Source organism: Hermetia illucens, chromosome 5, assembly GCF_905115235.1.
Source record: "Hermetia illucens chromosome 5, iHerIll2.2.curated.20191125, whole genome shotgun sequence".
In the NCBI taxonomy this organism is placed as follows: Eukaryota; Metazoa; Arthropoda; class Insecta; order Diptera; family Stratiomyidae; genus Hermetia; species Hermetia illucens.
Window position 1 is genome coordinate 91,373,488 of NC_051853.1, and position 18,130 is coordinate 91,391,617.

General features: G+C 40.6%; 1 protein-coding gene across 1 annotated transcript in view; it reads left to right on the top strand.

Annotated features, from left to right (window-relative positions):
- The first annotated feature begins 1,817 nt into the window (after positions 1-1,817).
- The window catches only part of LOC119657729 (homeobox protein B-H1-like), a 108,806-nt gene continuing 92,493 nt past the window's right edge, over positions 1,818-18,130 (top strand). Inside the window, exon 1 of the mRNA XM_038064772.1 lies at positions 1,818-3,409. Within this exon, the coding sequence (XP_037920700.1) occupies positions 3,010-3,409 (400 nt within the window). The 5' untranslated portion in view covers positions 1,818-3,009. The remainder of the gene's footprint in view (positions 3,410-18,130) is intronic.

Below are 18,130 nucleotides of genomic sequence, written 5' to 3' on the forward strand. Positions count from 1 at the left end.
AGACCTGAGAATAAGTTGCTCTCCATTTGGTCCGGTCCAACATCAAGTGGATGTGGACTTAGGATCCCTCATTTATCCTAAACAAACTAAAGCTGATCTGATAAAGTTTAGCAGTCAGGCGTACTAACACAAGGGCACACATTTTACCCGCATGGGATGGCGCATCACCCCTGTTACCACCGGAAGGTTAAAACTAACGTCAAGCCCACACTGTTACCTTTTTCCGCAACTGTACATTATCCGGACTATAGTGAGAAAATCCCAAGGTGAATAGAGGTCCCTCTATATGTATTACTAGAATTTTCAATTTTGTTGAAGCTGCTATTCTGGAACTACAAGAAAACCCTGGGTCCGGGGGAGTCATCTCTTGTCTTGCCCTCGCCCCCTTATAGAACCTGCAAGGATCTAATCAAGTGCGAGTTTTCCTTGGGTTCAAACGAACCACTTTATTATGATCAAAATAAAGGCTTCTTAACTGTAAATCAATATTATCCTTATTGCTTCGATCTTATTGTGTTAAGCCTCGTTTGACTTGATGGACAGAACTTGGTGTGATTAAGGGCCCTCCTGGGTTGAAGGATCAATGCTAACGACTGAAAAGCGTAATTGAGCCTTTTCATAAAAATATCCGATGCTAACATCATCTCCAAACAGAGCAAGGATTTCCCACCCCTGCGCGTTCTAGTCGCGAATTTTACCACAATTTTCCAAAACATCTCATGAATGACACAATGCCAAGCACTAAATCGAGGAACAACAGTAATTTTTACAATTCATTAATTCAAGCTTCCCCGCACATATGCACGCCCATCCAACCACACTCCCTGCCCAATCCAACGGCCAGAAAGAGACACCAACACCACCGGGCAGACACTGCGAGGGTCTCTCCATAAACACGCGTCGCCTAATGAACGCATTCACATTACGTGCGCGTTCCCAATCTCCCGTCCAAGTGTCAATGGACTGCTTCATTTCCGATTTGGCTGAGCCGAAACTGAGCCCGACACCGCCTCACCCCCCCGCCAGACGATGGCTTCTTTCAGCCAGAAGATGCCACCCACCGGCCGCCAGCCCACTCTCTCGCGTTCCGCCACCCCGACAAACACTTAAGGCACATTTATCCGGGAAGTGTATTTTGTAAAGATTCTCCCCGAAGCCGAGACGGGAAAATGGAAAAGAAGGAAAAACGCTCGAGCTTCCGCGCTCATTGATTCGAACAACCGAAACAAATGAAATGAACTTCACGCCAATTTTCTCCCGAAACCGTCTGCCGACGGGGCGGAGTTATTGCTCACTATCAGCCCGGCATGACTAGTAACCGGAATGCTCGGAATGCGAAACACTCTCATTTCCCCTTGAGCGTGTATATCCCATCTGCACTGCATTGCCGACTCCACGGCCGACATTGGCTCATGTGGTTGTCATCTTGCGAACGGAACGCCGTCGATTAGTTTTCGGGGAGGAGGGCGCAGCTCCATATATCACAATGCGACTGGATTCGGTTTGACGGAGCATTTGAGCGGAATTACATCGTCCCGGATTAATCGGCGATTATGAGATTAAAGCGAGGAGGCGACCCCAACCCACCATCTTGTATTTACTGTGGCCCCGCCCGCGTTGACTGCGCAAGCACTCGGCTGCTCTGTTGCGCTCTCTGTCTAGCCAAGGGCAGGCTGCGAAGACATTTTCGATTCTGATGCCGGCGTGAGGCGGGCTCGGCGCTATTGGCTGGCCGCCACTGATCCCCCACGCGCTTCCCGGCCCGAGTCAATTGGCTGAGGCCCACGACCGACTTGCAGATCTCCATTTATGCGGACGCGAAGAACAGGTTCCTCCGGCCGAGCGCCGACTTTTCACACCCTTTTCGGATAAAGGAAGCGATCAAGTAAATGTGTAAAAGGCACTCGAGCACAAAGCGAAGGCGAAGAGGCCGCGGCGCGTCCCCGCGGCGCTGGAACTGGTTTCGGCAAGCGACTTGGAAGGGGCCCAGCGGCTGCACGGAGCTGGTCCGGAGCCGGCTGAGAGTAGGACGGATGACGGCCGCGGGCCGGGCGCGCACGGGTGCGAGTGCGGTGTAAGCAGGCATCTCGGCCGCTGGCTCGACCAGTTCACCTACTGACGTAACGCATTGCAAGGCGTTTAGTGAGATGTTTAGTGTCGGTTTGACAGCGAACTAACTCGGGTGATGTAGGTTTTGTGCAGTTACTGGTACCTCCGGCTCTACCCTGTTCCGCTCTGCCTGTTCATCCGCCGATAGGGTAATCACCCTGTGTTTAGGGAAGTGCTTCTTCGACAGCTTTAGGAGCGCGAAACTTATCCAAGCAAATTGTGTCAAAATCCGTTAGTTTACTGTTGTAGCGAGTTTAGTGGATTCTGGTGGCTACGAGGAGCGCGATGGTGTCCGCGTGAATGCAACCCGGAACAATTGGAATGACCACAGGCAGTACTTTTCGTTGGTGTTTACGCTTTTGTTTTGGGGATTCACCGAGTGCGGCGTGCGCCAGAATTTCTTAAACGCATTTCCCGTGAAATATCGTTTGGAATTTTTATGATGATAATTGCGTGTGTAGTTTGCAGAAAAGTGTGAGAAAGTACAGTGAATGACAAAATTAGTGATCGATTAGCATCCGGTGGTTTTGTGTGATAGGAACTGGAACACTTGGGGCAAGTTTGATCTAGAGGGTCTGAAGACAGTTGGTTCGTGCAACAGCTGGACGACTCCCATGCGGATTTTGATTTTTAAGAACGGTTTGCCTTAAAACAGTCAAAATCGTGCTGCAGTGGCATACGCCGGGCGATAGCCCACTTCACACAACCACGACCATATCCGAGTTGACATCGGTTGTAGGTGGAAGAGGTGGCGACGACGACACCAGCGGCCTTGCAATTAGTCCGGCAGCTCGCGATCTGGGCGTAAGAGTTAGCGACGGCAGTGAAAACGACAACTCTAGGCAGGAGGGCGGCCCAATTAGCCCCATTAGGCACACCACGGCCACGCCAACGCCCGCTATGACTGTTCCCGTTCAGCGAGGATCTATGGCCGTGCTACAACCTCCCCGATCGCGATTTATGATCAACGATATCCTGGCCGGAAGTGCAGTTGCAGCGGCTGCAAACGCAGCGGCCAATGCTGCGGCCGCGGCGAATGCCGGCAACGAGAACGGGCACCACAACTTGAATCACGCCAACGCCATGCATCACTACCACCATTTGCATCACCATCACGGAATGCATCCGCATCGACACAGTGACTTGGAGGAGGAGGGCAGATCACCATCACCCCAAGGACCCAGGGATCTCTCGGTGCCTCCGGGTAATAACAGTGGCCTAGGAAGGACGAGTAGCACGCATGATGATAGCGATAGTGATTCAAGTACACAATTGGACAGTCATAGCATTTGCAGTAATGGTGAGTAGTATTGACCTTGGTAGTCTAGAATTTATAGGAAGTGGGAACAAGAAATCTGTAATTAGGAGAAAATAGGGAACGCATCCCAATTAAAAGGAAGGAATTACTACATTAAAACCTCTGTTGGTTCGCTGGTTTCAACTTATCCCAACTTCCAAAAGGATCAGGGACAATTGGACGTTGATAATTGTCAGCTATCCCAATCAGTGTAAACTAAACTTGGATCCAGCTACTCTGATCTTTGAAGATCGTTTGAATTTTATGATACCATCTGACCTGTTAAATGTGGGTGGTCGCGTCTTTTCTATTATTTGGCAATATTACGATTTCGGTGGCGCCGAGATTTGGCAATGGATTTCGGTAAAATCAGCTATTTCTTTCCTTGCTTAGTTTTCGACATATCAAAGGTCGAAAGTCCCGAATTTCGGTTTATTAGCAAAATATATTTTGTTACTCTGAACGTTTGAAAACATATTCCATGCATGCTTTATTGCAAATTTCACGTTAAATTTGTATAGGAAAGGTCTGTAGGTTGCGCTTATTTTTTATTTCCGGTTATAAAGTTCAAATCTTGGTCCTTGATAAAAAGTGCGTCCCTCTGGGTACTATAAATTCCTCCATTTTCGGGCACGTCTAATTTTCTTGCATCACTTATGAGATTCACCAAAGTTGCGTCCTTCTTGGAAACGGTATGGATCGTCGAAACGATGAGCCCCGCTACCTTCGATCTAAAGTCTGTCAATTTTTTCCGGGCAACTCTCCCTCCTTTAGGTGCTCTCTGAGTTTGGTTTCCACTTTCCTTCTTGTCTGTCCGATGTAAACTTTGTTGTAATAGGCACGGGAAATTTCGCTACTTAGCAGAAGTTTTCTCCCTCCCTTTCTGAAATAACAAAGGTAGAATTTACCTTGCAAGGTGCTACGCAGAAGACATCCAAATCTCTTCCACTAAACTATTGTTTAAACCAACGACTAAACAGAAGGCTGAATAATATGCTTTCCGTGTTTTTGCGACGTGACTTCACTTTTCGCCGAGCAATCCTATGCAAATCTCATTGCGGGCTCATTTTATTCTTGATTGTTCCGAGTATTGTTTTTGAGATGATAAATTGGTTTGACTACCAACAAAATATTTTCTATGGTCATAAAGTTAAACAGAAAGTGTTGCCTTGGTCCCTGTTAAAAGAGGGCACCTTTATGGATTCTGTAAATTTCCATTCTTCGTGGCACGTGTAATTTTCTTGTATCGCTTACTCTTATGTGTCTTACCAAACTTACGTCCTCCTTGGAAAAGTTCGTCAAAATGATTTGTCCCACCACCTTTGATCTGAAGTATGTCGATGCCTTTTTTCCGACCAATTCTACCTCCTACAGCTACTCTTCGAGACACGTTTTTACTTCCCTTCTCGTCTACCCGATGCATACTTTGTTGCAATGGGCACAGGGCATCTTGTAGATTCTAGATTTGGCCATTTGGTCGGCTGGATCCTTGGTTGATCTTTCCTGCTAACAGCATTGGAGACATTTGAGTATAATTTCATTGCTAACTATAGCAATTGTAATAGCATCTGATCTGTTGAATGAAAATCATACCTACCTACAACCTGTGGTGGTGGTGTCACTTGGTGCTATGTTCTATTATTTGGCACGATTATGATTTTAGTAGCGCCGCGATTTGACAGTGGAATTCGGTAAAATGAGGCAAAATAACGCGAAAATGCAATGTAGATTTTTTCAATATCTTGCTTAGTTTTCGAGATATCGAAAGTTGAACGTTGTTAATTTCTAAGCAAAAGGCCCATAGGTTGCGCATATTTTCTAGTTCGCGTCATACAATTTAAATAGAAGAAAATCCCTGATGAGCAGTGCATCTTTCTGGGTTTTGCGTATTTTCCGGAACGTCTATAAATCTCTTATGTGTTTCACCAATCTTGCTCCTCAGAAATGGTGTGGTTCGTCAAAGCTACGTGGACCACTACCTTCGATCTGAAATTTCTCAATTCTTTTTTCCCTCAACTCTGTCTCATTCAGTTGCCCTCTGAGGTGCTAACTTGGTTACAATGGGCGCAGGAAATTTTGTGTATTCCAGATTTGGCCATTTTGTCGATTTGGTCTTTGATTGATCCCAAAAAAAATGAGTTGGCTGTTCCGTCATGACCAAATCATGCTTCCGCAGCTTCCGCTTCAACGACAGAGAGATTTGGTTGGGTTCTGTAGCTATTCTCCCTTCGGGCTGTTAATCCGGAGTAGATTTGGTGAAGGCTTGTCGTTGAAGCGTCCTTTTTTGTTTGCTGATCATGCTGATGATGGTCTTGTGTGTTTGGCTTCTCTTTCACCGTATTTTTCCTAGGAAGAGTAGGCATATGGGGGTTTATTTATGATGATGAGCACGGTGCGAAGTGCTGGGAACAACTCACTTGGTATCGGTTAGTTTTCTATAGATCTCCAGGACTAATTTTCTGTTTCCTCCTCCATATCAGGTTCCAGCATGATACTTTTCATTCCATTTCTATTACCAGGGTGAATTCATTTGGATGTAATCTGCTGAGAGTGTTGCGCGTCATTTTGATTTCGTCCTTTCCGATGAGTGCGCAGGTACCAACTACCAATTTTTTTCATCAAATCAGGCGAAGTTAACTTCGTTTTTAGTCTGGTCATGAAAGTTTAGCTGAAGAACGGGAGGAGGGGTTTCTCATCTGGATCCCTTTAGCTTTAGCTAGCCAAAGGAAGAAGTTTTGAATTTTTATTTTAATGCTCATTGCTTTACTCAGACCCTCTATATCGATTTTCATTCAAAAAGTGCAATTCCATGAAACCATTGTAAATCGGCCCGTCACCTCTGAGAAACTTGTGAACGACCAAAGTGACCTCAGATTGGAAATGAACGTTAAAGGCTTGCAGAAAACAATTAAAACCAAAACTCAAACATTGAAAACAGTCCTGATATTCAAATGAAGTTAACATTGGTAACAAGATTGACTGGGAATAAGCAATAAAAGAATAAAAAGATGGGCATTGTCAAATGGATTAGATATTCAAGATTTCGATCAAATGTTTATTATTTATTGCGGTAACATAAAAACAAGGCATACGAAAGTAGAATATAATAAACAATTAAAATGTGTCGCTTAATAGAAATTAGTTTATGTCACAATTTTCACAACTTTGTTGCATAAGTATTAACGCATTTCAAATGTCTGTCACGTGTGTCAAAATGAATACAGTTTTCCCGAATCAATTTCCATGGTAAAACAAGCTTGCAATAATGCAAAAATCTGCATCAGATTTCGATGATAATGGAGACGGCTTCTTTGTTATTTTCTTCGGAGCTATGTTCGGTTTTGGTTATTGTTGCTTAGTCTTCTTATTTTCTTCTTTCATTGCTTTGTTTTTCATATTTAAAATCTGGTTTCGTTTTTTGTCTTTTAACAACGCCATGTTTTCCCATGAAGTCAGGACTTCGGTTTTCATTCGTTTGAAGGTACCATTGGACTTGTGCCAATATCAGTCAAAATTGATGTCAAACTCGCAGAATGATCAGAAACCTTCTATGCCCGGCGACTGATTGATTGTTTAACACTATAGGCCGCTATTCTTTTTCGCCGGTATATGTTTAGTCTATAGATGTCGAAGCATTTCCAGTACTTATTTGAGCTTTAACGACGACAGTGTCAGTAAATACGTCCGGATTGTATAGACAAACAAACTCCAGAGTTCTGCCAAATCCAATGTCAGTCCAAAAAGTCCTGAGATGTGACGTATTTGCAGAACTTTTCTAGCATTGTCCTTCATCCAGTCGTTGCATTGCGACTTGTAATATGTTTTTGTTGGCCCATATGCAGAAAAATTTATAGTCTATGTTATGGAGAAAATAAAAGCAGCGGCACGCCACGTTGTGATTCTAAATACCAGCTTCTACTGACAGATGAGAAGCATGATTATCTAAGCTCTAAAGTAGGTGATTCTGTAGACAAATTTGTGTATTTTATGAAATGGATCATGGGTTTAATAAATTCTACTTGCTACATCCAGACGGAAGAGTTAGCGTACCCAACCGAACCCACACAAGAATTTTCCATTAAAACTGCTGATATGTTTTGGCAAGGATAACCAATTTCGTCTATATTCCGTACACATAGATGTCCAAAAGGATATTTTGGGAACACTACTTTTAAGCTCTTGGAAAGGCTATTTTCCTTACCAAATGTTCCTTGTTCAGGTGTTTGAAAATAAAGTTCCTTATGACATTTCATATAGCTATAGTACCCCGATTTTCCTGCATCTTTACTGACTTTCCAACTACGTGAGTAATTGCCCTGAATTTATCTGGTATATTGAGGAACTAGGTCTGTCAACTCCGTTATGTTTTGCCTATAGTAATAATTGTAACATTAAACAGCTATTTCCCGACAATGGCCGCAACAATTGACCCTAACGGGCCTCGTCTAAATTTGGCGTCACCACGATGATCAGATGCTTCTATGCACTAGTAACTTTCATATTGATAATTACAAGAAGTTCACGTACTTCATACTCCCTGTAAGGGATGTTCCTTTTGCTGGATTAATAATTCTATTATAACATAATAAATTGGGACTCCTCTTCTTCCATCCTTTTGAAGAGCCTCTATAATTTGCTTTCCAAGGAAAATTTTCAACGTGCATCGAAAAGCGCAAATTGAAGACAGAGCAACGCAGTGTACGAACATTTTTTTAAAATTATATTTTTAAAAATTAATTTATTCATTTTGTTCATTAAATAATAATAAATTAGAATCAAATATAAAAAGTTGATATGAAAACAAGCTTAAATTGTGTTTTCAGACGTCCAAAGCAACGAAATAATTTCATGAATATGTCAAAACTCGGAAATTCCAAAATTCAATACTTCGATAACCTGACTAGATGTGTAAAGTTGTTATTTTCGTTTTATTTTGGTTTATTTTATCGAAATTCATCCTTAAATCGCGAGCAGAATTAAAAACTAACTAATGCTGAAGAGATAATAGGAGTTTATAGAATTTTTATACCGGGCCCGTGTTTTCTTTGTAAGGCTTTGCCATTATGTAATATGTATTCAGTGATTTGTGTCTATTAGTTGACAATAATTTTTAGATAGTAAACCTGGATTGGTTTTCTTTTCAAATTATTAGATACTATAAGTTTTCTTAACTGAGAAGTTTCCCTCAAAAAAGTACTGTATAACTTTTTTTTCAGAAAATAGCGCACCTGTCTCCATGGCATTTGAGTCCCTCGTAATGCACAAACATATTAATCCCATACATATCAAAGCGGAGTTTGCCATAATCACGTGAAGTATTTCGTACAATTTTTGGGGAATCCTACGAGTATGATAAATTTATTCGCTAGTTTTCAAAGTATTGAGATGGATATCGGATCGCGATCATGTTCACATAACGTAAAAATAGAGAAGAAAATGCTCAAAGCACTAACTATTGAGGAGAGGATAGCGATTGGCAAGCAAATTCTCGTTAGCATGAATCACGTGACCATATCACGCCTCGTAATTTTTCCATGATCGGTGCAACCCCATATCGATTGCGAATATCATCCTTTCAAATGTGGCGTTTACGTCTGCATTAGTGCACTGCGCCATTCATTGTCTTTTATAGTTAACCAGCATTCAGAACCATAGAAAGCGACAGGGCGAACGACACTTGGTATATTTTTAATTTGAGATGTTTATTGATACCTCGATCACGAAGAACGCCAGTTGTTGAACGCCACTCCATTCAGGTCTGACAATGTCCATAAGAAGAATAAAGAGAAGTAGTGAACGAACTCACAGAATGTGGTATCTTCGAAGCATTTCGTATTTTCAATAACTAACAGCAAGAAAAAGCTAAAAATAAAAAAAAAAGCGAGATAGTTGTCTTCTTAAGACCATTAAGAGAATATTTGGGGAATAAAGGGGAGGATCATTTTAAATTTCGCTGTATGTCTTCGTTCTATATTAGTCTTAGTTTTACCGTCTACGGTTTTGTAGCGCTTTTCATAGTTGCATTTTGGATTTAGGGAAATAAGCGCAATTTAAAGAGCGGGGCAATATCAGGACTGTGCGGTAGATGGAACAAAACTTCCCAGTCAAGCACCTTTAGGTTTTGACTCGCTACCAAAGGTATGCGTAGCTGTTTATTGTCTGGCAGGAAAATGATATTTCCATATCCTGCATTGTGAATACCTTTTTCAACTGTTTCCCTCAATCTTTGCCTGTTCTTCAATTGATTTTAGAGATTGGTAATGGTATGACCACTGATAATGGACGATTCACTTCTACCATCCTCAACAATAGTGGGTTATTTCCTTGTTCTTGGCTTTGTCTTTGTTTCTGGATGGAGCTCAAAATCGCTCTTTCCGCCATTGCTTTTGCTCGACATTATCAGAACTCCATTTTTTACCTCCGGTGACAATTCATCTGTTTGTTGTCTGTTTTTAAATGGCTCTGCTCGAATTCGGTCTGAAAAAATTTCTACTTTGATGAATCCACGTGGAAGCAAGCGCCTTAGACATTTTTTTTTGGTTATTTGCAATTCTTGCCTGATTTTCGCAAACGGTAACAGTCTATTGAAGTTGAGAGTTGCTATTTCAAGGTTAGTCAGTATTCAGTTGATGAGAGAGGTCGATGAAGCAATATGGAATGTAAAATCTACCACCAAGTGTAGAGATGACGACCAGTTTATTGTTTCAACTATCGTAAGTTTTGCACAGGTATTTCTCGAAAGAAATTCTTTCGGTGCGCGTCGTAAGAATTCAGGAAAACTACCCGCCCGGTTTACTTTAACTTTCTTCTGCATATTTATACATCATTTTTCTATACCATGAGCTTTAATTTTCTGCGAAAACAGATTTGTTTAACATTTGGGCATAGTTTTTGATGTTCAATGTTTCGTAAACTACAACCGAAACCTATATTTTTGTCTAAATTGAGATTCATGCAACTAATATAACTATTTTGGTTTAAAGCGGATATTTCTGGCTGGATTTTACGAGATTTGCAACTTGCAAAATTATTGATTTTGACTATTTTCAACTGCGTTGAGGCTGATATTCTTAAAAAATAAGTTAGTGATTCGCTACGTCATCTCTCCTCAAACATATCGAATGTGCTGATGATATCCGCTCACCGAATCAGCCGAATGAGCCTAAGTCTATCATAAACGACCTCAAGGCATTCCAAAGCAGTGATTGTTTGGCATATTAAATAAGTATCTAAAAGCCTCTAATTCTACACAGTCTAAGTTTCTGACCGAGAAAAGTGAAGAGCCCTATTTAGATGATCCAATTCAATTACTGAATGACTGAAGGTTGAAGGTTGATAATTTCTCCTATCTAGGGTCGAAAATCACAGCTGATAACAGCTACAATGATGAAATCCGCGCACGGTTGTTGGCAGCCAGCAGAGTCTATTTCAGCTTACGAAAACTGTTTCACCCGAAACGTCTCATCATGGGGTCAAAGCTCTCACTGTACAAGACTATGATCTTGCCAGTCCTCATGTATTCCTCGGAAACTTGGGTTCTTAGCAAGAAGAATTGCGAACTCTTGGCCGCGTTTGAGAGAAGAATCCTCCGAAGCATTTTTGGCCGAATCCGTAGCCTACATAACGACTATGAGCGATACCACCACCGTCTGGTTGTGGATAAAATCTGGCCCAACAGGTTGCGGTGGGCAGGTCATCTAATCCGTATGAATGGGGATGATTCAACCCGGATAGTCTATAAGGGCAATATCTATGGTAGAGAAAGAAGACGAGGGAGACCCTGCCTGAGATGGAGCGATGGCGTAGGTTAGGACGCCAGACAACTTTTAGGGATATCGAATTGGTGTACTTATGCATTCTTCCAATGAGGAAAGATACTGATCACAAAATGGTTTCCTCAACTTGTATGTATATTTGGCTATATTGCAACCATAAGACAGCGTAGACGAAGTATTTCACGTCTTAGCGTTCGAAGGAAACATATTGGCCCTAATGTCCCAAACGGTGACGCATTGATTGCTTTCCAAAATATAATCATATCAGCATATCATATTAAAATTTTATATCTAGCTATTATAAATATATATTTTGAAATTAATCAACTGCTATCTAGACTCTAGATCTGCGAACTATAGTTTCTTATAAAATTTTGACACATCTATCAGGAGTAATCAGTGTGATTTGCAAAAAAGAGCATATTTAGATGCAAATAGGTCATATAGAGTGACAGAAGGGAAAGGAACTTCGACTAGCCGAGGCTGGTAGTGCTATAATATAGCCGCAATTGTCAAGTTCTATGTCCTTCCGATGAGAAGTTTTTATTGTTTTTTCGGTTGAGTATCGACACTGTGAATACTGGATAAGTTTTATCTTCCATATTGGGCACCATTATTCAAACAATTAGTTGGTAACTTAAATGAACAGGGGGGGGGGGGGCTTTTTGTAGGATTGTGTTATGCTGGACTAGGCTGTAGTTTACTGGCTTATTATGCAACTTTACCAGAGTTTACTCATGTGAAAAGTCTTATCTTTAAGAGGTCTTTAAGAGGTCATTTATTAGGTACACCTGATCAAGCGGGAGCGCGATTCAGTTCAACAAGATACGGGTGCCGTTTCGCCTCTCGTATTATTTGCTGTGCCTAAAGCTCACCGAAGGTTTTTAATGCCACTTGACTGCCAGATAGGATATGGATTTTAGCAAGTTCGTACTTCCTCCAAAGGTGCCTGTACGCTGTAAGCTTCGCCTCTCCTTTGACTACGGGGTTCTAGGGTGGCAATAACCTCTTCAAGGTAATGGTGAGTCTTCTCTTCATGCAATCTGTAATGCAGAGGCATGCGAGTCTTTGGAGTGATGAAAATTCCTTGACAGCTTTTCTGCTTCATCTTTGACCACTATATACAATAGTATTCCTTAGGTGCGAGCTTCACCATGACGGTATATCCGGCATACCAGGAGTCTTTTGAAGTGTGCCCGCTTGCCAATGAATAACAAACCTATTGGCACTTTTTATTGCGGATCATTGGGGATGTTAACGATTCCTCCTTGAGATTGAATGGCATAGTTGACCATAATCTTCTAAAAATTTCAAGGAATTTTTATGTTAATAAAAAAATATATTTGGCGTAGAGAGTAAATTCACAGATTATAATGCAAATATTGACAACTTATATGAGCCACTTAGGATTTTAACAAAAACTGACAAAGTCCTGCCATTGTAATTTCAGTTATTTACTCAAAGGTCAATTATTCGTTTCCCATTATACATTCTATTCTTCTAAATTCATAATTTCCTCATTACCTGATTCTCAATTCATCAAATTAATAGCTAAAAGCTACCTATCACTCGTCATCCTCATCATCATCATCAGCAGCATTAGCGTCAGCATCAATTCCCATATATATGGATACGCTGGATGTGCATGTATAGAGATTGTTCAGTAGTTTAAACTTCCGGTTTTAATTCGAGAATAATTACCTGCACCGACGTAAACCGAGCATGACCATAAAGATCTGTATGCCATGTATAAAGATTAACAATTGACTTTAATAAATATTCCATTTATACTTACCAAATCTAACGATCATCAAAAATTTTCTGGTTTCCTCTGAAAATCGAGACGAGAGACGGAGATGTATCAAAATACACAAAGAAAAAACATCCCGCATGCTGGAAAACTTCTCACCTTGCCATTAGAGGTAGAAATCAAACGAAATTACCATGGCGTTTTTTGCCTACTATTATCTACACATCTTTCTCTGGCGAGGTTCTGTAGACCGCAGCCAAGTTGTCTTCCCGAGGTCCGGAGAGTACTCGCATTTGCTCAGGGTATCTCATGAATTTCTGTTTAAAGTCTTGTTGGTCTTTTGCTGGTCACTTGTTTCCCCCTCCCCTGGCGATCTTGAATGACTACAAAGGATATCGCACGGTAACGTCTGTTAATAATTTCAAATTATCCCCACAATCAACGTATCATCTGATTCACACAGCACCGAATCGTTTGCCGCCATAAAACGAAACAAATTTTACACAAAAGTAAATTATGAAGTTAGTCACGTTTAGCCAACTTACCGTCGATAATCAAATCAAAAAATCATAACCGAAAATATGCTTCCATTCTGGAATTGTATTATTCGGTGTGCGGTAGCCGAGATACTTGAATGGCTGTCGATTTGAGCGAAAATCTATGGAAAAGCCAAGGAAGGAAATGAAATGAAAAATTGGGAAAAAATTGAGTATGGCGAGAGGATGAAGAAAGGGCAAAAACAATTTTGAGAACCAACTACCGGACTGAACCGTATAATCAACCTCTTATGGCATTATGGTAAAACCGTGCATGCTCGAATCGTTAAAACGAAATTATTCCTATCAGATTTTCAGCGTTGCTACTAGATAAAGGCGGTAGCCGTGCGAGTAAAGCGAAGAACAGCAAATTAAAATCTAATAATCGAGGTTAACAGATGGAGGTAAAAGTCGGAAGATATCGACTAATTGCTGCTCACCCTTCAGCGTTATTTTGGAATTAATGCAGAACGTGGGCCACTGTATTGGATACCTATTTCAGTGCAGCCATTTTATTTTTTAAGATAGAAAAAGTAGAAAATAAGGTGGTAAAAACTCGGATGAGACTTTGACGGTGAGATTACGGACTTAGTTGAGCGCCAGCCTCACTACCCCGGGTTCGAATCCCAGTTCGTCATGGATGTTTGTGTTCGAATTTGTGCTGTCCCGCATTTGCACGGTATCAAGTGTGATGATGTCAAACTGAAACATGGTGTCGTTGAAAATCGGACTGTATATATGTCCTACACTACACAAAGGAGTGAACAGGAGACATGTAGATATGTATATGTATATGAATCCGGTCTAATGCTAAGCTGTACGAATTACTTATATTCTGGATAAGCCATAAACATTGCAATGGGCTGGACACACCGAATTGATTCAAGCTAATGTGGGCATAAGGAAAGTCGTGGGCGTGATGGGCAGTCATCAATGATAAAGTCGGCGAAATGCGGCAAAATATAAGAAACTAGAGACCGCGGTAGAAAGATGGGGATGTTGAAGGCGATGCCTCGAGGCGATAAGGTTCGAGTTGACCATTAACGCTATGGCATGATAAGAAACTCGTCTTCGTAATTGTGATTGCATAGGTAGAACTTCACCAAAATGGAAGCTGTTTCCCTAGAGCCCTAAATTTAACCTCTTCTTATTGCAAATAGTTTTATTGAATAATTTCTGGGCTAAACCTTCACGAATATTACACAAAGATGGGTTGAGTTGACAATTGTTTATACTGAAGGCACACTCTTCATGTGAATAGCGAGTCAGCCTCTAGCAGCTGCGTACTAGCTTCGACTCCTAGTTCCGCCGTTGGACTTTTATGTGGAACTTATTGTTTGCTATTCTGCTGGGTGCATATAACTTTTACAGTTTCATCATCAATGTAAGGAAATGCTCCTTTAGTTCTATTAATTATGAAATAAAAGCAAAATGGGATGCATAAATTCCTTACATCCATAGATCGAAAGTTCCGATATAACTCAAGACGCGGAAACTATATACATTTAACCACTTTCGGAACAAGTCATTTAGAAATTTTACGACTGTTCATTATAGCCAATTAAGTTGTATCTTATTTTTCCGGTGTATTACCTTCGAGCTTTAATTGAAAGAGTTCTTATTAGTTTGGCTCAATTAATTGTAATGTTGGTTAATTGTTGTATTTCATAATTTGATTCCGTGATTAATCTTTGTTCGTATTACCATATAAGACGGTAATTAGTCCCCCTTAAAAATCCATGTTAAAAACGAAGTTTGAAGGAGTTCATCTAACAATAGGCCAATTTCGCATCAGAAATGATTTGTTTGAATGTACTGCAGAAATGATTGAAATTATCATAGCCTCCATTATGCTGGTGAAAACAGCTATAAATTGAAAATGAAGAACAGTTGTTAGACCATTTCGTTTTAAGGAAATTGAAAAAACGCCGATTTACTTATGAGCAACAGTTTCTACTCCTTCTTCCTTCGAATAGATTCTCAATTAACTACCAGATATTGTATTTGTTTCGTCTAGCAAACATAACGTCACTTTCAATTAAGACTTGACAAGCTACTTTCAGTCAGAAAACACTTTTGTTCGGTGGAAGGGATGCTGCACTTAAGACACCTTCCTTTCCTGGTTTTGATATGACATCTATCTAGATGCAGCCAGTTTTCGAGATTCGGTTCAAAACTGATGTTTCCAAGGAATGAAATTAAAGAAGATCTTTCTTTTTTACTATGTCTCGAGAATCAATAGCCAAACAATGAAAAACCTTTAGTTTGGTTACTTGAAATATTAACTAACCAATAAAATTGACAATTACTGGATTTATTCTTCTTCATCAGCGCAATTTGAGTTCTATTCTTTCGAATACAAGCAGGCAGCTTCATCTTTTGACAGTGTCCTCGAGCTGGAAGCATTCAACTGTCTTATACCTGCGTCGTCCACAAATATCCCCAATTTCTAAGCGGTTTTTCTACTGCACTACCCTTTTAGGCACTTGTTCATAGTGATCCCCCGCCTGTAATTTCCGCTGAATCGCTAGATCCTCATAGAAACTGTACAACTGCTGTTGTAAAGAACTCACTGATTACTTCCCTCTTATGCCTGTCTAAAAATTTGGCTTACATTGGAAACTATCATTTCTGATGCTTGTGTCAAAGTCAATGCTTCACAACCGTATTTATGCATCTCTTCTCGTTTCGGAAACGAATTAGACGGGAACCTCTAACGAAAATCCATTATGGCATGTTATTTACATCGTTAGTGAGTCTAATAACTTTGAAGGATTTGTAAAGTAATGTCTCTCTTAAATCTAGTGATAGTTCACGGATACCATACCTGAGGACTAGATAAAAGAGCATGAGGAGAATCTATCTACTTTCTTAGTCAGCAATTTGTTTGTAGCGTGGAAAATACTGCCTCTTCTCATACATATTACTTTCAACAGTTTGCAGAAGCATTATCAGTGAAAAATTATACGTAAGTTGACATAAAAAGAGACGTCAAAAAATATAGTAAAATCATTCTGCCAGACAGACAAGAGAACGTCGACCTGATGAAAATGCCAGTTGTCAGAAAAGCTTGGAATTTCTTCTGTTTTCAATCATAACAATAGTTACGAAATATGCCAATAATCACGGAAAGAGATTGTCAACATTTTCGTTGGTTTCAGTAAGAAATTAATCAGGATTTGAACGAAATCTGGAGATTGATGATTGCAATCCTACCTCTATTCATTTTCTGGTGACTATTCTGCATTTTTTCGCAATCGTTTTCTGCGCTTGCGTCATGTTTTCAGGAAAATTGCCTTCAAATGTTTATCATCGGCCAATGCATCAAGCGTTCTGTACGTCGAAGGTATTCTATTGGGACTTCTTCTTCGATTACGTTACGAGGCAGTTTCCCTGGTTTGCTTGAGATATTGCTCCCAGTATGTTGGATCCTGTGGCCGCTTCCTCCAGTTCTTTTTATTTATTTGTTGCTGTTTACGTTAACCATGCTTTCCAATCGCGTAGGCAGCCTTCCTCGTGAATGAATACTAAACATTTGTCCTTTTGAATACTTGGTTGTTTTTTTTCTGGTTTCCAGTGTTCGTTCCATATGCCTTTTGCAATTTCTACAATAGATGGTGGTCGGTCATAAAGAAGGGATGGTAGCTTCTATCTGCTCTAGTTATCCGCCGCAAAATCTTTTTTCACTTGTAACCGTCCTTAGGAAGCTGGCTCTTTAAATACATAAAGTGGTTCCTTTGGTAAAAATACTAACATCGTTCAGATCATGCTTTGTGGTGCTACTTTTTAATGTATTTCTCAGCGTTAATACCATGAGCTTCGTATTATTTTCATCGATCCTCAAGCCGACTTTGTGTGCGATCGACATCTTCAAAATAATCAAAAAGTTATCCGGAAGTACCAGTGCGACTTCAGAAATGGACGCTTAGGTAGTTGAGAAGTGCTTGGAGTTCACAGTCAACGTTTACCAAACATTCATTGAGCATATGGCAGTGTGATTGCAACGTGGCATACGAGGTTAGCTCTTGTTTGCCATCCAAGTGAAACTAGTCCATCTCAAGCAGCCAGGATGAGCTCAACGTTGAAGGTTCGAATTCAGAACAGCTTAACTGAATAATTTTTAACACGGAACGGTTTGGTCTCCAGTAGACCATAAAGTTCTTCAGCTTGGTCTATCTTATCGAGCTCTGAGAAGGGAGAAAGAAACTTCCGGGAAGAGCCACGATGGAGTGAAGGGGGATTAGGGGTTAATGAACAAACAACCGACATCTTGATTCAAAATACAGTAAAAAGAAGAGACCAGCTGGACAGCAAATATAACTTTTTGGAAATGTTTGCGCATATTTGAATTTGAACCAGACTTGCGCTTTCTTGTGGTGCGATGATCGCCGGAAGGCGCTCGGTGCGCTGTGAGTTTACTTAACGCTATGCCAGCTCTCCGAAGCAAAAGTTATTTTTTCTTCTTCTTTTTTTTTTTCTCTCTTCGCCATACCATCAGCCTAAAGCATTTTTCCGTAGCTGTTAATTTTGTTTTAATAAACTAAGTTTTTAAGTTTATACCGGTATTTTCCTTGCCTCCAAGCCAACCTACATACATTCCACTATTCCTACCTAACAGGAAATACAAATTGGAAAACTTTGATAATTTTACAATTTTTGGTAA